Here is a 22,681-nt window from a genome sequence, read left to right on the forward strand (position 1 = left end):
GCGACGAGCAGGACGGCGGGCAGCCTGACGGCGTCGGTTAGTTCGTCGTTGTGCCGCGCCGCGCAGGAGAACGAGAGGAAGAAGAAGAGAAATGGACGAATTGGGTTGGAAATTTTCGAAGTCTCGCTTATATAGGTGGATCTATAGTCCCGGTGCGTGGCTAAAGACCACCTTTAGTCCCGGGTGGAGCCACGACCCGGGACTAAAGACCCCCTTTAGTCCCTGGTGGAGCCACGACCCGGGACTAAAGGCCTCTTTTCGGGCAGACCAGGAGGCAGGAAGCAGGGGGTCTTTAGTCCCGGGGCGTGGCTCCAACCGGGAATAAAGGGGGCCTTTAGTCCCGGGTCGTGGCTCCACCTCGGACTAAAGCCCCTCCTCAGCTGCACGATAAGTTTAGTCCCACCTCGCCCAGCGAGGGGAACTAACACTTGTTTATAAGCCCCGTCGCAGCTTGTCCATCGAGCACCTCTCTAAAGTAGGCTTACAGGCCTAAACTTACTGAAAATTGAAACTATATTCGAAATTGTGGATAAAATTCAATCTGAATTCAAAGTGAATTCAGGTCGAATTTTGTCCATGATTTCTCATATAGTTTCAATTTTTTTCTATTTTCAAAATTAATCATTTTGACTATCCAAACTATTAACTTATTTTGTTATTTTCAATTAAAAACTATGTTTATTAAAAATTCTTTTTGCATATTTGAGAATTTGACAAAACTATGATAATGAAAAGTGTTTGAAATTGAATAAATAATTCAAAACTATTTTCTGTTTTCATAATTAATAATTTTGACTATCCAAACTATTATCTATTTTGTTATTTTCAATTAAAAACTATGTTTATTAAAAATTCTTTTTGCATATTTGAGAATTTGACAAAACTATGATAATGAAAAGTGTTTCAAATTGAATAAATAATGCAAAACTATTTTCTATTTTCATAATTAATAATTTTGACTATCCAAACTATGATCTATTTTTTTTATTTTCAATTAAAAACTATGTTTATTAAAAATTATTTTTGCATATTTGAGAATTTGACAAAACTATGATAATGAAAAGTGTTTCAAATTGAATAAATAATGCAAAACTATTTTTTATTTTCATAATTAATAATTTTGACTATCCAAACTATTATCTATTTTGTTATTTTCAATTAAAAACTATGTTTATTAAAAATTCTTTTTGCATATTTGAGAATTTGACAAAACTATGATAATGAAAAGTGTTTCAAATTGAATAAATAATGCAAAAATATTTTTTATTTTCATAATTAATAATTTTGACTATCCAAACTATTATCTATTTTGTTATTTTGACTTCATTTGGTATATTTCGTGCATTTACTTATTTTTTTTGAGCTAGTTGACCCTGAAATTGAAAAGCACTACAAATGAACTCTGAAAATGTTGAAAGTTGGCATGCTATCATCATTTCACCCACATAGCATGTGTTAAAAAGTTGAGAGGGCTATGACAAAAACTGGATGCAGTTCGTGTACAAAACTGACAATCTCTCTCGAAGTAGCAGGGTTTCGAACAAGAACTCATCTCTTACAAAGGGATTTCATTTTTTTTGAACTTATTTGAACTTCATACTTTTTGTGTGTTCAAAATGCACCATTCAAAGGCACATCACAAAATTTCAACAATTTCTGACTTCATTTGGTATATATTTCGTGCATTTACTTATTTTTTTTGAGCTAGTTGACCCTGAAATTGAAAAGCACTAAAATGAACTCTGAAAATGTTAAAAGTTGGCATGCTATCATCATTTCACCCACATAGCATGTGTTAAAAAGTTGAGAGGGCTACGACAAAAACTGGATGCAGTTCGTGTACAAAACTGACAATCTCTCTCGAAGTAGCAGGGTTTCGAACGAGAACTCATCTCTTACAAAGGGATTTCATTTTTTTTAACTTATTTGAACTCCATAATTTTTGTGTGTTAAAAATGCACCATTCAAAAGCACATCACAAAATTTCAACAATTTCTGACTTCATTTGGTATATTTCGTGCATTTACTTTTTTTTTTGAGCTAGTTGACCCTGAAATTGAAAAGCACTACAAATGAACTCTGAAAATGTTGAAAGTTGGCATGCTATGATCATTTCACCCACATAGCATGTGTTAAAAAGTTGAGAGGGCTACGACAAAAACTGGATGCAGTTCGTGTACAAAACTGACAATCTCTCTCGAAGTAGCACGGTTTCGAACGAGAACTCATCTCTTACAAAGGGATTTCATTTTTTGAACTTATTTGAACTCCATACTTTGTGTGTATTCAAAATGCACCATTCAAAGGCACATCACAAAATTTCAACAATTTTTGACTTCATTTGGTATATTTCGTGCATTTACTTTTTTTTTGAGCTAGTTGACCCTGAAATTGAAAAGCACTACAAATGAACTCTGAAAATGTTGAAAGTTGGCATGCTATCATCATTTCACCCACATAGCATGTGTTAAAAAGTTGAGAGGGCTACGACAAAAACTGGATGCAGTTCGTGTACAAAACTGACAATCTCTCTCGAAGTAGCCAGGTTTCGAACGAGAACTCATCTCTTACAAAGGGATTTCATTTTTTTGAACTTATTTGAACTCCATACTTTTTGTGTGTTCAAAATGCACCATTCAAAGGAACATCACAAAATTTCAACAATTTCTGACTTCATTTGGTATATATTTCGTGCATTTACTTATTTTTTTTTTGAGCTAGTTGACCCTGAAATTGAAAAGCACTACAAATGAACTCTGAAAATGTTGAAAGTTGGCATGCTATCATCATTTCACCCACATAGCATGTGTTAAAAAGTTGAGAGGGCTACGACAAAAACTGGATGCAGTTCGTGTACAAAACTGACAATCTCTCTCGAAGTAGCAGGGTTTCGAACGAGAACTCATCTCTTACAAAGGGATTTCATTTTTTTAACTTATTTGAACTCCATAATTTTTGTGTGTTAAAAATGCACCATTCAAAAGCACATCACAAAATTTCAACAATTTCTGACTTCATTTGGTATATTTCGTGCATTTACTTCTTTTTTTTGAGCTAGTTGACCCTGAAATTGAAAAGCACTAAAATGAACTCTGAAAATGTTAAAAGTTGGCATGCTATCATCATTTCACCCACATAGCATGTGTTAAAAAGTTGAGAGGGCTACGACAAAAACTGGATGCAGTTCGTGTACAAAACTGACAATCTCTCTCGAAGTAGCAGGGTTTCGAACAAGAACTCATCTCTTACAAAGGGATTTCATTTTTTTTGAACTTATTTGAACTTCATACTTTTTGTGTGTTCAAAATGCACCATTCAAAGGCACATCACAAAATTTCAACAATTTCTGACTTCATTTGGTATATATTTCGTGCATTTACTTATTTGTTTTGAGCTAGTTGACCCTGAAATTGAAAAGCACTACAAATGAACTCTGGAAATGTTTAAAGTTGGCATGCTATCATCATTTCACCCACATAGCATGTGTTAAAAAGTTGAGAGGGCTACGACAAAAACTGGATGCAGTTCGTGTACAAAACTTACAATCTCTCTCGAAGTAGCAGGGTTTCGAACGAGAACTCATCTCTTGCAAAGGGATTTCATTTTTTTGAACTTATTTGAACTCCATACTTTTTGTGTGTTCAAAATGCACCATTCAAAGGCACATCACAAAATTTCAAATTTTTTTGACTTCATTTGGTATATTTCGTGCATTTACTTATTTATTTTCAGCTAGTTGACCCTGAAATTGAAAAGCACTAAAATGAACTCTGAAAATGTTAAAAGTTGGCATGCTATCATCATTTCACCCACATAGCATGTGTTAAAAAGTTGAGAGGGCTACGACAAAAACTGGATGCAGTTCGTGTACAAAACTGACAATCTCTCTCGAAGTAGCAGGGTTTCGAACGAGAACTCATCTCTTACAAAGGGATTTCATTTTTTTGAACTTATTTGAACTACATACTTTTTGTGTGTTCAAAATGCACTATTCAAAGGCACATCACAAAATTTCAACAATTTCTGACTTCATTTGGTATATTTCATGCATTTACTTATTTTTTTTTGAGCTAGTTGACCGTGAAATTGAAAAGCACTACAAATGAACTCTAAAAATGTTGAAAGTTGGCACTGAAATTGAAAAGCACTACAAATAGAAACTAGACATATATAAATTGGTCCAAGAAGTACATGATACTAGTCCAAACAGTACATAATAATAGCTACCATAGATATATATACAAGTGTTCGACGTTCAGAACACTACTCGTCTGAATCATCTAAATCAGAATGTCCACGTTCCTCGAGGTGACGCTGGCCATAGTTGACGACTCGAATCTTGCGGTACAACTCGTATGAAACGTATGCATCTTTTGCTGCATACTCAATGTTGATATCATCAAGTGGGCCCTTCTCCCAAAGTTTGTGCTGATACTTTGGGAAACTGGTCTTCATATCACCATATGACTCGTCGATCAAGGCAACTGCCATATGAGCTATCGAAGTCCTGTCATGTCGAAGCCTGAATATCGTTTGGAGATCAACGAGGCAACCAGCTGGTATCTCAATACCGAAGCTGTGCCTCATCTTCAGCTTGTCGTTCCTTATGTCAACGGAAGCAAAAGTGATGCCGCTGCGAAGGAACTCCATGAGTTCTGGACAATGCTTGTCACTCCTGCAACAGAAACAAATTAAAATGGAACAAATGTTACATACTGCTGCAATAAGGAAACATGTTTCACTACAACTAAAGAGAAACTTATCTTTAGGATTCAAATAGAACATATGCAATGGAACCTAGAGAGATCACTATAGCTATCCAATGGAACCTAGAGAGATCACTAGCTATATGCAATTTTCATGACTGTGACATATCATATTGCTATCCAATGGAACCTAGAGAGATCACTAGCTATATTCAATTTTCATAACCTTGGATCAAAGAACACCGCATAAAATTGTATCACTACAACTATGATTTCAATGGAACATATTGAACCAATCAGATTTTCCAGATTATGGAACACTATACCAATCAGATTGTGTTCCCTTCAACTAATCAAAATTGTTTCACTACAACTATTTGAAGCGAACCAACTATGATTCCAATGGAACATATTAAACACTAGTTGATTCTAATACGATTTTTCAGATTATGGAACACTATTCCAATCAGATTGTGTTCCCCTTCAACTAATCAAAATTGTTTCACTACAACTATTTGAAGGGAACCAACTATGATTCCAATGGAACATATTAAACACTAGTTGATTCTAATACGATTTTTCAGATTATGGAACACTATTCCAATCAGATTGTGCTCCCCTTCAACTAATCAAAATTGTTTCACTACAACTATTTGAAGGGAACCAACTATGATTCCAATGGAACGTATTAAACACTAGTTGATTCTAATACGATTTTTCAGATTATGGAACACTATTCCAATTAGATTGTGCTCCCCTTCAACTAATCAAAATTGTTTCAGTACAACTACTTGAAGGGAACCAACTATGATTCCAATGGAACATATTAAACACTAGTTGATTCTAATACGATTTTTCAGATTATGGAACACTATTCCAATTAGATTGTGCTCCCCTTCAACTAATCAAAATTGTTTCACTACAACTATTTGAAGGGAACCAACTATGATTGAAACAAATAAACTTACAATGTCATTATCTTGGATCAAAGAAAGCCTCAAAACTTACCTCGCCCATTGGAAGATCAAGACATGGCGTGCGAAGCATAGTTGGATGACGGCAACACCGCGTTGATCGGCCGTGTACTCCAGATCAAGCCCGAAGAACTTCTCATGATCCGCTGCGTGGTCAAACCATCGTTCCTTCAACTGTTGAAGAAAAAACGACACCTCCCTGCTCAGGTTCGTGTACACGACACGGAGCTTGGTCGTGCCATGTGCGAGCACCTCACGAAAGATAGTTGGCATGGTGGAAGAAGAGAAGGGAAGAACAGAGGAGAAGAACAGAGGAGAAGAACAGAGAGGGCGACGCGAGAGAGAAGAATAATAGAGAAATGGCGACTGTACGCTTCGGTTCGTGCTTTTCATCGCCCGAAACGACGCGGGATGCAAACCGTTTGGGCTTTTAGTCCCGGGTTGAGCCACCAACCGGGACTAAAGAGGTATACCAACCGTCGCCACCACCACGGCAGGCCACGTGTTAGGCCTTTAGTGTCCCAGGTTGAGCCACCAACCGGAACTAAAGGGGGATACGAACGGTTGCCACCACCACTGCCCGCCGCGTAGCCCTTTAGTCCCGGTTTGGGACACGAACCGGGACTAAAGGCTCCTTACGGTCCGGGACTAAAGCCTTGAGGGAGGCATTGAGAATTGGGGCGACGTGGCCGGGCCTTTAGTCCCGGCCCATAGGCAGGCCGGGACTAAATGGTCCAGGCCAAAGGCCCGTTTTTTACTAGTGATGATTCATTGACTGTTCATCGTAGAGACATATTTGGCTCGAGGGATGTTGGAATCACTACAGGTTTTATACCTCACCATAGTTGAGCCGGTCTACAAACCCTAAAATTCAAAGATGCGTAGCACTATCTTGCTTATTTATCTATTCTTCAGAGTTAAGGACTTTGACACCACACAACATGTGTCAGACTCATAGGAGAAATGGTTTTAAGCTCTTTATCTTTCTTTTCAGCAATGACCTTTCTTTGTGTTTCCATAGTTATTAATGGATTTATTTAAGGCCCAGTGTTTTTTCCAGCACAACTGTACATCTAGAACCACTGTCGATTATTTGTGAACTGCACAACCGTTATATGTAAGATATACTTTTGAAGAGTGATTTTTTATTCAGAAAACGAGGAAGATTTGGCCTCCATTGTATTAATTAAGAAGTGAAAAGACAGAGTGATAATTACAAGAGATCTGACGGGATCAGGCAACAGCCGAAAAAAAGTTACTAACTATCTGGATGATCTTTTGGTACAGTTGATGAATCATTTCCTGTTTGTTTTGCAGAAATTTGCAGATATTCAAGTTGAAGGGCCACCATCTTACTCACATAGGTCAAAAGGATTTTGTTTTCCCACCATCTTATTTGCTAAGTTCCCATTGCGTGACAACATTTTTGCTTCTTATTCTCAACATACAGCTTGAGTTTATCGTTGCAGTGTTTTTCTATCTATTGACGCTATCAATTGTACCCTACTTAATATGTTTTACTGATTTGATTAGATGAACTGGCATGCCAGTTGTATCTAACTGAAGATGGTTCACTGAATTGATTACGTAAACTTCCCTCGGACTGGAGATGGTAATTCCCAACTCCTCATGGACCTGTTTATTTATGGATATATTTTTATGAATCATGATGTGATATTTGCCTTTGATTTGTTTCAACTTCCTCAAGATTGTGGCTGCCGTAGTCACCTCTAGAACAAGAGTATCACAGTTGAAATGTGTCAGCTATATACTGCGTCGAGCGAGGACAATGGGGGCCCTGTTGGTGATGGACGAGATGGTATTGATCCGGAGAAATACGTGGACAACAGCACAACAACACTGGGAATTGAAGAGAGTAAGAGAAACAGGAGGGGCAGGGGGACTTGATGTTGCCGATGGTTTACGTGCTCACTATTGTCTGTTTGTGCTTGCTGTGTTTGCAAAGGGACATGATTTTGTAGTGGCACATATAAAATTATTTTTATTTGATTTAGTAATGATGAGGGGAGGATATCTATTACTCATGTTATTTCACCATCTCCTAATATTCTGAAGTTTGGATCCTTCTTCTTTGCAATTCCTCCTACGGATGAGGTGAAGCCCAATTTTAGAACGCCGCCAATGTGTTTCGGCAAGTCCAAATAGGAGCGACTCGTAATAATTGATCACCCGGTTTAGGTTTAATTTATCAGGACAAACATTGCTTTATATCCAGGCCATGTCATGGGCCATAGAGTTTTATTTTTAGTTGTGTTATTTTAACTCGGTTTGGGCTGTCCAATCCAAATAGTTCTTGTTTTAGGGTTTACCTATATAAGCTGGCCACCGTCCATTGTAATAGGGGTGTTGAATTTTCGAGTTAAGGATAGACATGAAAAAGGTCCCATGTCAGGACGCCATTATCGTTTGTTTCGCTTGCTGATTTGCGAGAATTTGTTCTTATGTTTGTGGAGTAGATCTAATCTGCTCAACAATCAAATTATCTATTGGTTCTATCGTTCTCCATGAAAGATTGGCCCAAAAACCCTAGGATCCCTACTTGATCCTTATCAAGTAAATTGGCCACACACACATTTTTTTTCTAACAATTCTTGACCACCTCAATATTGTTATTGATAAAATTAAAATTGTCTATTGCCGATGGTTTGCGTGCTTGTTGCTGTGTGTTTGTGCTGGCAGCAGTTTCAATATATTTAAATTGTCTATTGCCGATGTGTTTGCAAAGGCACATGATTTTGTACTGGCACATCTAATAGTATTTTATTTGGTTTAATAAATTGGCCACAGACTCACATTTTTTCTAACAAATCTTGACCGCCTCAATATTGTTATTGACAAAATTAAAATTGTTTGCTAAAACAATGTTTGCTGCTAATAGAAAGCATTTTCTAAAACAAAAGGCTTTCTTACATCTCGCTAAAAATATATTGGTTCACTTGCTTATAATCGTTAGGACACTAGGACTAAATTATAATCCAAAAGGGTAATTGGAAAGAATGTCAACCCTGCAGCAACAAACCCGTAGGGTGGGTGAAATGGGCAGGGCGAACCTAAGTGTCAGCGGTGTTAATATTTTGTTGTCCGCAACACTCGGAGAAGCTGGCGACACTGAGTAGATGGTCGCATTGCCATGGCGGTCGCCCTTGCATGATGGTGTGCACTCCTTGGTACTGAACTTTCTTGGAATGGCCTCGTCATGGAGATCGATGGCGCGACATCACAACGATGCTTGGCGAGGCTCGACTGTGATAGAAGACTGAGTTTGATGATGAGGGCATCTTCGTACATCCCCGCCACACCACACAATTGTTTCATAGGTCGTCCAACCCAAATACAAAGATGCCAGCTACCTGTTTAGATTTGGCTACCCAGGATGCCTGACCGGTGGGCAAGCTGGCTCTGTGTCGACTGTCGAGGCGGCGACGCACTGGCTCGATGTCGAGATGACGAATCAAGAGGTTGGCGGGGGAGAGAAGGAGGTGGGCCACATTATGGCGGGAAGAGGAGGGGACGAGAAACACCGTGGATGGGAGGGGAGATGGTGGGGAGAGAAAGGGCGCGCTTCTCCATGTCGTGGTGGGGAGGTGCCGAGGAGAGATGGTGGTGGCGATGTGCGGTGGGGAGATGAGATGTGACGATACCCGGTGGCTGACTGACTCTAAGGGATGAGTACAAGGCGGCCATGCGGTGAGTGATTTAGAGGAGTGGTTGCTTTTTTTCCTTTAAGAAAAGGAGAAAGGAGGAGCCGCTGCTATGTGGTGACATAAATATCATATAGCCTAACATGTCGTTTTTATATAAAATACCATCCAAGTGACATATAGGCAGCCAACAATTTGTAACTCATTAAAACCGGAATGCGACTCACATTGTATCATACAAATAGATTTTAAGACAACAATCCTCACACTGTAAGGATATATTTTAAACCCATCAAGTAGATCTAAGTTTGAAACAAATAATCAGTTGTATTATTGCTCTTTACATACACCACTTTCTATCAGATTTCTTATCAACTTACATCATAAGTGAAGTGGATTTCAATTACTTTTTGATTTTTATGGGTTATCATTTCTATACATGTAAAATTTGACACGCATTATGTTATATATGCAACTGGCAAAACATATATTAATGCCCCATAGCACCGCACCGGCATTCCGTGTTCTACATAAAACTCTATTCTCTTCTTTCTTAATTAATAGATATGACAAATAGACCTCATTTTAAAAACAAACAAACGAAAGTATAGTACATCATCTTTTTGTTTTTATTTACGTCGCATATTAAGTTTATCTCGAATCAAACTTTGTAAACTTCGACCAAGTTTATATAAAAAATTACTAACATTCACAATAGCAAATCAATACCATTGATATCGCCATTCAATATATTTTCACATCATCTATATTTTTTATTATGGAAGTTTAGACTGTTATGAATAAATTTGATCAAACTTTATAAATTTTGACTTAGGATAAAAATGGAGGGAGTGTTTTTTGAAAAGGAAAAAAGGCGAACGAAAGCAGCATAGCACGCATTTCTCCCACGCTGCAGCAACCCCCACCACGGCGAAGAGCTCCAGATCCCCGATCTCACTGAGATCCACCCTGCCCGCCGGCGGCCATGGCCGTGCCGTCCGCCATGCCCACCCCCCGCTCCCCGCGCCCGGACTCAGCCGCTGCCGCCGATGTGTCCGCCGACGCCGCCCCGTCCCTTGACTTCGGCGACCCGGCCTCCCTCGCCGCCCTCCGCGGCCTCACCGACGCCGGCGCCGCCACCCGCCTGCTCCACGAGTGCGTCGCCTACCAGCGCGCCCTCGACGCCCGCCTCGACGCGCTCCTCGCCCGCCGCCCCGACCTCGACCGCGCCGCCGCGTCCCTGCTCCGCTCCGCCCCGCCGCTCCTCTCCCTCGCCGCCTCCGACGCCGCCGCGCTCAGGGAGTCCTCCTCCTCCACCGCCGCGCTCGCCGAGGCGCTCTCCTCCCGCGTCCGCCACCTCGACGCGGCGCACTCCCGCGCCGAGTCCGCCCTGGCCCGCGCTGAGGCGGCCCTCGACCGCTCCCGCGCGCTCGACGCCGCGCGCCGCGCCCTGGCGGCCGACGACCTCGCTGCCGCCGCCACCGCCGCGCACGAGTTCCTCGCCATCGACGCGCGGTTCCCCACCGACGACGACCTCCGCCGCGACCTGCTCGACATCAAGCGCCGCCTCGAGGGCCTCGCGCGGCGGAGGCTCTCCGCCGCGGTCGACGCCCAGGACCACCCCGCCGTGCTGCGGCTCGTGCGCCTCTTCCCCCTCCTCGACCTCGCGCCGGAGGGCCTCCAGGTCTACGTCGCCTACCTCAAGAAGGTCGTCGCCCTCCGCGCCCGCGCAGACTTCGAGCACCTCACGGACCTCATCTCTGCAACCCAGCCTACCTCGGAGCGCCCTGATTTCGTAGGCTGCCTCACCCGTCTCTTCAAGGATATTGTGCTCGCTGTTGAGGAGAATGACGCTGTGCTTCGTGAGCTACGGGGTGAGGATGGTGTCGCCTACGCCATCATCGAGCTGCAGGAGGAATGCGACTCTAGGGGCACCCAGATCCTGCGCCGTTATGCCGATTACCGCAAGCTTGCCCGTCTTTCATCGGATATAAACTCCTATACCAAGAACCTTCTCTCGGTCATGGGTTCAGTGGCCAACGCTGCAGGTGGTAGCGAAGGACCTGACCCCAGGGAGGTTGAGATTTATCTTGAGGAGATTCTGGCATTGACACAACTTGGTGAAGACTATACTGAGTTTATGGTGAACAAGATCCGTGGACTGAGGGATGTCAAGCCTGAACTCGGTCCGCAAGCCATGAAAGCCTTCCGTAATGGTAGCTTTAATAAAATGGAGAAGGATTTGACTGGGTATTATGTGATCTTGGAGGAGTTCTTCATGGTGGAAAACATAAGGAAGGCCATCCAGATTGATGAGCCAGTGCCTGATGGTCTCACCACCTCAATGGTCGACGATGTGTTCTTTCTACTGCAGAGCTGCTGCCGCCGGGCAGCATTCACTGCAAGCATCAACTCGCTACTTGCTGTGCTTGGTGGGGCAACGAGCCTACTAAGCAATGAGTTCCAGGAGGCACTACAGTGGAGAATGAGGGAGCCAAACTTGGGTGCAAAGCTCTTCCTAGGTGGTGTTGGAGTTCAGAAGACTGGTGAGGAGATTGCGACTGCGCTGAACAACATGGATGTGAGCTCAGAGTATGTCCTGAAGCTCCGCCATGAGGTTGAGGAGCTCTGTGCAGAGGTGAGTTTATTTTTGTCTCCTACCTGTTTGTCTATGTTAACGCTGGCACATATTTGTTAATTAAGCTTTGTACGCATTCAATTAAGATGAAATCATTTCAGTAGGTATGCTTCTGCTGCGTGTTCTCTAGTTTGCAATTTCTGTTAAGTAAGAAGTCCACAACATGGTGACATTCTCTAGAAAGTAGTTGGTAGTAGTATCATTATGTCATGAACAGACACAAACTATTCCAAACATTAAGGGTTGCATGCACCTTCTTTGAACTGCAAGCTATTCAGTTAGCTCCAATTACTTGTTGTGTTCATAACTTCTTAGGCACTTCTCATGTTTATGTGGTTGCAAACCTCTTTACTTGGCAATAATAGAACTTGTGTGCCAATTGTTATGATAGTGCGACTGCTGTCATATTTGATAGAAGGACAAGAAACTATGAACCCACTAACTTTTATCCTGTTCCAAATACATTTAGAGCCAGAAAATGATGATCATTTCCTGAACCATTCACTTTATTCCATGAGCTTGATCAAAATGCTAAGTAAACTGAAATATTTCACTCGCATCTATATCTATATCAGACTAAAATATCAAAAATGTCAAATTAGTAGTTAAATACTTAGTCTTATACTGCCTCTAATGACCTTTCTGTACTTCAGAGTTTCAATAGTTCCAATGGATTTCTGTGTTACTAGTTTATGGGTTAGGACCAATTTATGACCAACTTGATGTAGTGGTTTCCCATTATTTAAGCAGCAAAATTTATCTAATAACATAACATCATAGTTATGAAACACGTTTGCAGAATAGCACTCTTCACTCTTCAGCACCAGACTATATGGTGTATAAATATGCATGTAGCTAGTTTTGGTGTACAACAGTTACGAGAAACCAGTGTCCACTACCAAGTATGGAAGTACCACTGACACAAAATGCTGAAATGTGGTACCCACAGTGCCATATATATATGTTCATTTTTGCAACTAAGGCTACACCACAAATCCTCTTATGAACTTGAATATTCTTGGACATGATGTTCACATAATTGGCATGGATAGCGCTTAGATTGTTGTCCTCAACTCGAAGAGACCCAACACATGTGTTCTGCTGTCCTGCAAAGTAAGAACACATGGCTCTTGAGATGCATGTCAACATAGTTGGAACATAAATGAAATGAAATTAATTGTAGGCACAGTTTCTCAGTCTGGTTAAATGGACAAGTACACACATCAGTTTACATGTCAAAACCATGTTCTTTTGCAATCTTCCTTGCTGGAATGAAGGTTCTCTTGACTCAAGAGCATCTCCTTCTAAATGTTCAACTAAGTTTGAATGAAAAGTGAATATTGTCTGGAACTAACTGCAGGCAACAACAAACGAAAAGATTGTAACTACTTGCTCATAAACTTGAAGTTCAATAGAAGATAATAGTATGAAAGAGCATTGTATTATGCTTCGCATGCCTAAAAGATATGGTATGACCACGGTGTCAACAAGTTTTCATTACTTTCCCAGCTGTGGGCGCAGTTGTCCAAGCAGCATGTCCTAACATTACTAGTACTTTATCGCCAGTCAGATTTCTAGTAAGCTAAACTAATATTCATAAACATATGTATACTATTACGAGTTACAACCCTGAACCCTTGCTGCACCATGCTGCCTAGGAGGTAGGAGCCCTCCACCGAAATTACAAGCAGCCTGCCTACTACAAAGCAGCTTAAATGTTTCAGTGTTGAACAAATATATCTATATTAAAGAAGCTTAAATGTATCATGTTTGCATTTGTCAGAAAGATATTGTGATGGAAATAGCATTGTCAATTAAAATATTCAGTATTCATTGTGATGTTCTGTCTGACCAGGATATATTGTTTTCATGATCAAGACAAACAAGGGTCATGGAGATATATTATTAATTATATATATGTACCACAATAGAGGACCCTTTTTTTTAACCCTATAAGTGGATTGTAGTGTAGGACCTAAAATCAATATCCAGATGATTCGAACAAATCCGTGTTATTAATGTTGCAAACTGCAAGGAGATTGCAGTTGAAGTATAGTCCTCAGCAGTTCAAGTTGACAAACAACATAGTTTACACACATAACTGGTTAGAAAGAAGAAATTAAGAAACAGAGATAATTGCAATGTTTAGGATATCAGTAACTGGTACGATATCGGTCGAGGGCTGATAAGGGATTAATTGGCGAATAGGCAGTTTATAACTGAATAAAGTGGTAACCCATTGTTATGATCAGAGGCCCAGTTAGCCAAACTGGCCCAGTTATCTTAATAATATTAGGGGCTTAGCCCAAGTTATCTTAGTTATCTTAGAGTCCAAGTTATCTTAGTTATCTTAGAGTCCAAGTTATCGAGATTATATAAACCGATGTAAACAGCTCTTTTGGAATCAAGCAATAAGACAATTCTATTGTCCGGCTCCCAGAGGAGCCGGAACCCTAACCCTAGCGACCGCCTCCTCTACTCGCCGCCGCCTCCTCCCTACGCCGAGACGGCGCCGTCGCGCCGGCCGCGGCGCCCTCGTCTCCTCCAACCTCCCTCCTACCCTTATAACCTAAGGCAGAGGGCCGGTAGAACCCTAGTTTCTACCAGTTTGGTATCACGAGGCTCTGGTTCGATCATGTCATCACCGCCGCCCGTCTCCACCGTTGCGCCGTCATCCCCCCACCACTCCGATGATCTTCATGGCCGGCGGGCCGCACCTGCCTGCGCCGGCCTCTTCTGCCGCGCCGCCTCCGGCCATCCTCACCCCGGAGGAGCTGACCGGCGCGATCCGCGACCTGGCTACCGCCGTCCAGGGCATCCGGCTATACCTGGTCGTGCCCTACGGGCCGCAGCCAGCCGCGCCACCACCAGCCAGCGTCGGCCCGTCCTGGCCGCCCTGGCAGCAGCCGCTGCTGGCGGCAACCGCCACGCTCGCCTGGCCGCTGCAGCTGCCTCCGCCACCCTCGGCTGGGCCGCTGCAGCCGACCCTGCAGCTGTCGCCGCCGCCACAAACCACCTCCGGGCCGCACCCTACCTCTGTGCCGGGGGTGTCGATCCACCAGCTCCGGTTTCCCCCCTCGCCGTCGCCGCTACCGGCCTGGGTGACCGAGTCGTCACAGTCGGTGTACACGACGGCCTCGGCGCCGCCGCACATCTAGTCGCCACTGGCGCCACCCCCGCAGTACGGCGGGCCCTCCAGCTTCGCCGGCCCCGACGGGTACTCAGTGCCGACCCCTGCACTACTCCGCGCCGACGAGCCGTACCGCCAGGGCGGCTCTACCCACACGCCGTGCTTCGCCAAACTGGACTTCGCCACCTATGACGGCACGGAGGACCCCCTGAGCTGGCTCAACCAATGTGACCAGTTTTTTCGGGGGCAACAGACGCCAGTGTCGGATCGGACCTGGCTCGCTTCATATCACCTTCGAGGTGCCGCACAGACGTGGGATTACGCTCTCGAGCAGGACGAGGGCGGCATGCCTCCATGGGAGCGTTTCCGCGAGCTCCGCCTCCTACATTTCGGGCCTCCGATCCAAGGGAGCCGGTTGGCGGAGCTTGGCCGCCTACCCTTCACCTCCACGGTGCAGGACTTCGCCGATCGCTTCCAGGCCCTGGCGTGTCACGCGCCTGGCGTGACGACTCGCCAGTGGGCCGAGCTCTTCGTCGGGGCCTCCCCGACCACATCCGCGTGGACGTCGAGATGCGCGGACCACAGGACATCCAGACGGCCATGTACTATGCCCGTGCGTTCGAGCAGCGGGCGGTGGCTATGCAGCAGGCGTTCCTGGCCCAGGCAGCTCGCTCAGCCGGCTATGTCTGCACCCAGCCAGCCTGCCCAGCCGGCGACAGGGACGCCCGCCACAGCAGCAACTCGACCGTTCCGTCGGCTAACCCTGGCCGAACAAAACGAGCGTCGTCGCCAGGGGTTATGTGGTTATGTTTCAACTGCGATGAGCCCTACATGCCAGGCCACGTCTGCCCGCGCCTCTTCTATCTGGAGGCGGACGACTATGTCGCGGAGGATACAGCTCCCTCCGAGCTTGCCGAGGCGGCAGCCCCGACGTCAGCCACCGCTCTCGTGGTCTCCTTGCATGCCCTTGTCGGCATACGAACGGAAACAACGATGCTGTTGCCAGTGACGGTTAATGGGGAGCGCCTCTTAGCTCTCCTGGACACGGGCTCTACACACAACTTCCTGCTCGCGTCTACCATGCATCGCCTGGCCCTCCAGCCGACGGGCGGCGAGCAGCTCCGAGTTACCGAGGCTAATGGTGACTGTCTCCGCTGCCACGGAATTGCGCAGCAGGTTCCCATCCTCATCGGCGACGAGTCCTTCGCCATCACGTGCGTCGACATCGACTTGGGCGACTACGACTTCATCCTCGGCGTCGACTTCTTGCGGACGCTCGGACCCATCCTTTGGGACTTCGACGCACTGACCATGACTTTCTGGCGTCAAGGGCGCATGGTGCATTGGAAGGGCGAGGGTGGCACTTCTCCAGCATTTCCCTCTCAGCTGTCGACCGCCATAGCAGACTCCGAGCCGCCCTTGTTGGCTCATCTCCTGCAACGGCACGGCGACCTTTTACCGGTGCTCCTTGTTCACAAGCCCGGGGGCTTGTGGCGTTTCTGCCTCGATTACCGTGCTCTCACTACCACGACGACAACGAGGGTCAATTTTCCTATACCGGTCATGGCGGAGCTCCGGGAAAAGCCACAAGGGCCACGCTTATTCCCTACGCTCGACTTGCGTTCTGGCTACCATCACGATCACTTCGAGTTTTTGGTGATGCTTTTTGGTCTCTCCAATGCGCCGGCGACATTCCAGGCCTTGATGCACGACATACTTCGGACTAGCTCAACCCTTCGAAGGCACCTTGGGAGCAGCTCAAGGAATTCCGCAAATATTTTCTAGACATCCAGCTCGAGGACGAGCTGTTTGCGCAGGCGGGGAGAAATGTTATGATCAGAGGCCCAGTTATCTTAATAATATTAGGGGCTTAGCCCAAGTTATCTTAGTTATCTTAGAGTCCAAGTTATCTTAGTTATCTTAGAGTCCAAGTTATCGAGATTATATAAACCGATGTAAACAGCTCTTTTGGAATCAAGCAATAAGACAATTCTATTGCCCGGCTCCCGGAGGAGCCGGAACCCTAACCCTAGCCACCGCCTCCTCCCTACGCCGAGACGGCTCCGCGTGCCGGCCGCGGCACCCTCGTCTCCTGCAACCTCCCTCCTACCCTTATAACCTAAGGCAGAGGGCTGGTAGAACCCTAGTTTCTACCACCCATTTATTGGTAGGTTAACTAGGGCAATATCTATATATCCTAGGCTACATAGCAACATGCATTGTACTGAATGTCTAAGTATGCAATCCTATGCTACATAGCAACAAGGAAGAGTGTTACCTTGATGTTGTGATGATGTGTAGATCAACATAGAAGAGCAGCAGCAACAACACAGCAGCAGTAATTATACATCACAATCTAACATCAAAGGAGAGCAGCACAGCAACAATACTACTTGTACATCACACAAGAGAGGAGCACAGCAGCAGCAGTAGTACATCAGCATTTACAGAACAACACAACATAGGAGAGTAGTGCTTCTGTTCTTGGCATATGAGAGTAGTTTTGGGCCAAAAAATGCTTTCCAGTTAATCAGCCCAGCCAATAAATCGGCTTGTCAGACGGATTAACTGGCTCTCCCAGTTAATGGACTCGAATAACACTTTTCTCGTTTCGGGAGGGGTCTGAATAACAGTTAACTGCAGTTAACTGGTCGATATTCGGAACATTGAATAATTGAGAACAATATTACAATAGTAAAATATGATACCCCAGTAAAGCACATTGGCAGATATACTCCACTTTGGCAAATTGAAAATTTTATGCCTTGGCTGAAGTTGTTTGGCGGGCTATCTTTGAAGTGAATTTCTATGTATATGAAATAAGACTACGAGCATTGATCATGAGATGCTTGATTGTGAGGTTTATAGTGCTTGCGGGTAACTGACCACTCCTGAAACATACTGTGTTCTTTCAAATAACAATTTCATGTGGTTTACTATCAAAGTCAATGTGATTACAGAAGAAGTAAGTGCACATTTAAAATGCATTCACATTGCAAACAAACATTAATGGAATCTCTTGTTTGCAAAAATTCTATGTATGTAGTACTCTTATGTTCACAAGTGGATTTCATCCTTTTATGCATGCAATAAACCTTCTAAACTTTTGACCACCAATATACACAAGTATTTTTTATTGGTCATATGGAAATGATACTCTACTATTTACTAGATTGGTCATCAAAAGTGCTTCCACATCATTACAGTTTGCCTTCAATTTTTTGTTTACAATTTAATATTATGCTCCCTCTGTCTCAAAATGTAAGATATTTTTTGACACTTCATACTGTCAAAAAACGTCTTACATTTTGAGACAGAGGGAGTATATTTTATTTGTGTATTTGTAATGGAAAGAGGAACTAATGGTCAAGGTATATATTGTACTGTATCCCTGTCCAAAGTGACAAGTAAAAGAGATTGGAGGAAAAATATTCTCTTCTGAAATTAATGGAGGGATTAACTCACTTCCAAATTGTATAGCTCTTATGTGCTGCTCCTTAATTCCTCGGTCTTGTGTAAAACAGCTAATGTTTTGATTGAGCTATGGTAACTTAATTTCAATATGATCTTATAGTCATGTCTGCCAACTGAACTGCCCTGCTGCTTTTCATCAGATTTTTCATGCTCCTGCTGACCGGGAGAAGATCAAGTCGTGTTTATCGGAGCTAGGTGAAATCAATGCTTCCTACAAGAAGATCCTTTATTCTGGGCTGGAGCATTTGGTGGCATCTATCGCGCCCCGCATTCGTCCTGTACTTGACACGGTTACCACTGTAAGCTACGAGCTGGATGATGCCGAATACGGGGAAAACGAGGTGAATGACCCATGGGTGCAGAAGCTTCTCCTTGCAGTCGACACGAACGTCACATGGCTCCAGCCAATGATGACATCGAACAACTATGATTCTTTTGTGCACCTGGTCATCGACTTCATTGTCAAGAGGCTCGAGGTTATTATGATGCAGAAGAGGTTCAGTCAGCTCGGTGGCTTGCAGCTCGACAAGGAGGTTCGCTCCCTGATCAACCATTTCTCGGAGATGTCACAAAGACCAGTCCGAGACAAGTTCTCGAGGCTTTCCCAGATGTCAACCATCCTGAACTTTGAGCGTGTATCTGAGATACTGGATTTCTGGGGTGACAATGCTGGGCATCTGACGTGGCTGTTGACACCTGCGGAGGTGAGGAGGGTCTTAGGGCTCAGGATCGACTTCAGGCCCGAAGCAATTTCTGCTTTGAGACTCTAACTTGTGCATTTAAAATACACACTGTAGTTCTTTTGTATGTGATATATGATGAAATGTTTTCCTGGTTTTTGTCACTTGCTATCATGGATAGTCCCACTTCTTTAATCCTAATTGAAATGGTGAATTTGTTGATTTGTGATGTGCCGTGTGTGTGTGTATGAACTTGCAGATGTATGGCAAACGTATGTGTGTGTAATGTGGGTTGTAACTTGTGACATACTACTTTGGGAAATCTTTGTTTGTAAAATGTTTCAATTTAGAACGTTGTTTCAGTGGTGTATATAAGGAGATGTGCCATGGTGTATGCGGTTGAGGTGGTGCTAGTCGACATAGTAGGATGGAGGTTAATAGAAAGATAGAGATGTAAAGAAAAGCTTTGGTATGAAAAGGTTTAAAGGACTAAAATTCACCAATTTTTTTTTGTCATGGACAGGGATGGGTGGAACTTAACTATCACCGTGCCTATCCTAACTTATGGATCATGAATGCTTCCTCCGTTTCAAAATATAAGTATTTCTGAAAATTTCACTACGGACTACATACGGATGAACATAGATATATTGTAGAGTGTAGATCCATTTATTTTATTCTGTATGTAATCTGTAGTGAAATATCTAAAAAGACTTATATTTAGAAATTGAGGGAGTAGATGTCATTTGATTCCTAGTTTCATTGAAAGTATCTTCTCTGTGAAGAAGTCTTGGTCCAAGAAAGAGCCACGACCATGGAAGGAATGGGAGGCATGGGTAACATTGGAGCTACCATGGGCGACATGGGCGGTTTCGTTGCCACCATGGGAGGCATGGGAGACATGAGTTTTGGATCTCTTATGAGATGCATGGGAGCACCTCGAGGTGACATGGTGGACGCATGTCTTCCGACGTGCCTCACATACCTTTGCATGATGTTATTGGAGATCTTGCCAAAACCTTTCGAGCTTCCCATAATGATGCGACGTGCGATAATGAAGAGGAGGAGGAAGAAACTTCTTCGGATGAGGAAGAAGAATTGGAGGAAGAGGAGGAAGAGGATGATGATGTGGCATGATTGTGATGTGCCGTTTGTTTGTGTGAATTTTTATGTCATGAACTTGATTGGGTGATTTTGGACTTGGTTGGATGATGATGTTGCATGATTGTTGATATGCCGTGCAATTAAACTATGTTATATTTTTTTATATTTGAAATATTACCATATTGTCAAAATAAACATATTGCAAGCACCGGTTGCTCACCCACACTGAAAGTTTAGCGCATCTGTTAGAGTGACGCACGCGCAATTTTTTTGCACCGATCGTTGGAGCCAGCGCTCTGAGGTATGCAAAAAATTGCTATTTCAACAATGCATTTTTATTTTAACGCGCCGCGCGGTTGCACGCCTGTTAGAGATGCTCTAAATCAGAATAAAATTCAGTCAGCCATTTTTGAGTTTGAGTTCTGCATCGCATTGAGTTTCAGAGATGCGTTCCTGAAAAGAAAACATAATAAAATCAGAGATTGACTTTGAAAAGAATTTTTTTGGAAAGAGAAAAAATAATGATTATTAGTAGGGAAATGTTTCCCTTCGGCGCGCCGGTCGCTTGCTGTCCACGCGTCTTGCGCGCGACCCGCACGTATGGTCATGCAACATTTTCTTCTGTGGTGATCGTTTAAATTTGCTATAACCGGTGTCCAAATTTGCTACATTTGTCCACTAAAAAAGCTGCATATACGTTTGGTTGCAACCTCAGTTCGTTGGATTTTTTGCTACAACCGTGTTAATTTTTGCTACAGCCGGTATCATTTTTTGCCGCAACCGTTCACTAAAAAAGTTGTATGCACGTTCGTGAGAATTGCAATCCGAGTTCACCGGATTGTTTTGCTACAACCCTTATTTTATTTTGCTACAACGCATCATCAGCTTCGTTTTTTTGTTAGAGCATCTCCAACAACCGCGCTAAACAAGCGTCGTGCCGAAAATTAGGCCATTTTAGCGCGCGCAACCCGGCGGGTGGCTCCAACGGGCGCGCAATAACTGCGCGCGTGCTATAAGGAGTTGGGCGCACGGTCGGATTCGCTATCTCGCGCGGTGTATTTGGAGCGCCCGCTTCCGCGCGCGCCACACTCGAGCGCTCGCGCCGCACTCTCTCCTCTTCGCCTCCTACGCCCCGCGCGCGTCGGCGCCGGCGAACTGCACCCATGGACGCACGCGTCGGCACCCCGCTCACCCCACTGTATAGCCGCGACCCTTCCCCCGCCACCGCCGAAAACCCTTGTGCGGGGAGCGGTGGCCTTGCCACCGCCGGAGCTCCGTCGAGCATCGGCCTCGCGCGCAGCCTCTTCTTACCGCCGCGGATGACCACGACGAAGGGTGGCGTCGCGCCGGTGCCGTCCCGTGCCGCCGCCGCCCCCTCGAAGCTCCCCGATGCGGTGCGGCCGAAGAAGGGCAAGACATCCGCGAAGAAGAACAAGGCGGCGGACGGCTCCGGCAGCTCGAAGCCGAGGGGAAAGAAGCTTGCAGGGCATTTGACGGGCGCGGCGGCTACCGAAGCGTCGACGAGGTGAGGAAAATGGCAAGGAACCAAGATGCCGCGGCCGAGGAGAGGAGGGTGGCGGCCGAGGAGAGGAAGATGGCTTTGGAGGAGAGGAAGGTGAGCAATGAGGAGCGAACTAGACTATTGGAATGGGAGAAGCACTTGTTCTTCTTGGACACATCTAACCTCAATGAAGCGCAAAAAGAGTATGTCAATCTTGCCCGTGAAGAAGTGTTGATCCAAAAAAGTGCCATGATCCGTGCAATGGGTGGCGGTGGCCTTGGCGGCATGGGTGGCGGTGGCCTCGGCGACATGGGTGGCGGTGGCATTGGCGGTGGCCTTGGCGCCATGGGTGGCATGGGTAGCTTCGGAGGTACCATGAGCAGTTTAGGTGCCATGATAGGCATGGGTGCACCTCCGGCCGCCATGGGAGGCATGGGTGGCTTTGGAGCACCCTCCGACGCTATGGCCGTCATGGGAGGCATGAGTTTTGCTTCTCTCATGGGAGGCATGGGTGCACCTCCGGCCGCCATGGGCGGAATGTTTTTCGATGTGCCTCCTCACACATATTCCCATGAAGATGCCGTTGAAGATCTTGTCAACACCGTCGGAGCTTCACGTGATGCAGTGCGTGATGAGGTGAGGGAGGAAGATTCATCTTCGAAGACGGAATAATCGTCTTCAGAAGATGAGGACGAAGACAAGAAAGAGGATTGATGTGTCTTTCATTTGTGTCTTGAACTTTAGTTTGCATTTTGAACTTGGTTGGATGAACTTGTGGGCATGATTTTGAACTTGTGGCATGAACTTTTATT

General features: G+C 44.6%; 1 protein-coding gene across 1 annotated transcript; it reads left to right on the top strand.

Moving 5' to 3' along the window:
- The first annotated feature begins 10,276 nt into the window (after positions 1-10,276).
- LOC123445360 (conserved oligomeric Golgi complex subunit 4) lies at positions 10,277-19,613 on the top strand. The gene is made up of 2 exons (XM_045122332.1): positions 10,277-11,980; positions 18,725-19,613. The coding sequence occupies exons 1-2, from the start codon at positions 10,328-10,330 to the stop codon at positions 19,352-19,354; spliced, it is 2,283 nt and encodes a 760-aa protein (XP_044978267.1). The 5' UTR covers positions 10,277-10,327; the 3' UTR covers positions 19,355-19,613.
- The last annotated feature ends 3,068 nt before the right edge of the window (positions 19,614-22,681 follow it).

Source organism: Hordeum vulgare, chromosome 3H (assembly GCF_904849725.1).
Source record: "Hordeum vulgare subsp. vulgare chromosome 3H, MorexV3_pseudomolecules_assembly, whole genome shotgun sequence".
Classification (NCBI taxonomy): Eukaryota; Viridiplantae; Streptophyta; class Magnoliopsida; order Poales; family Poaceae; genus Hordeum; species Hordeum vulgare.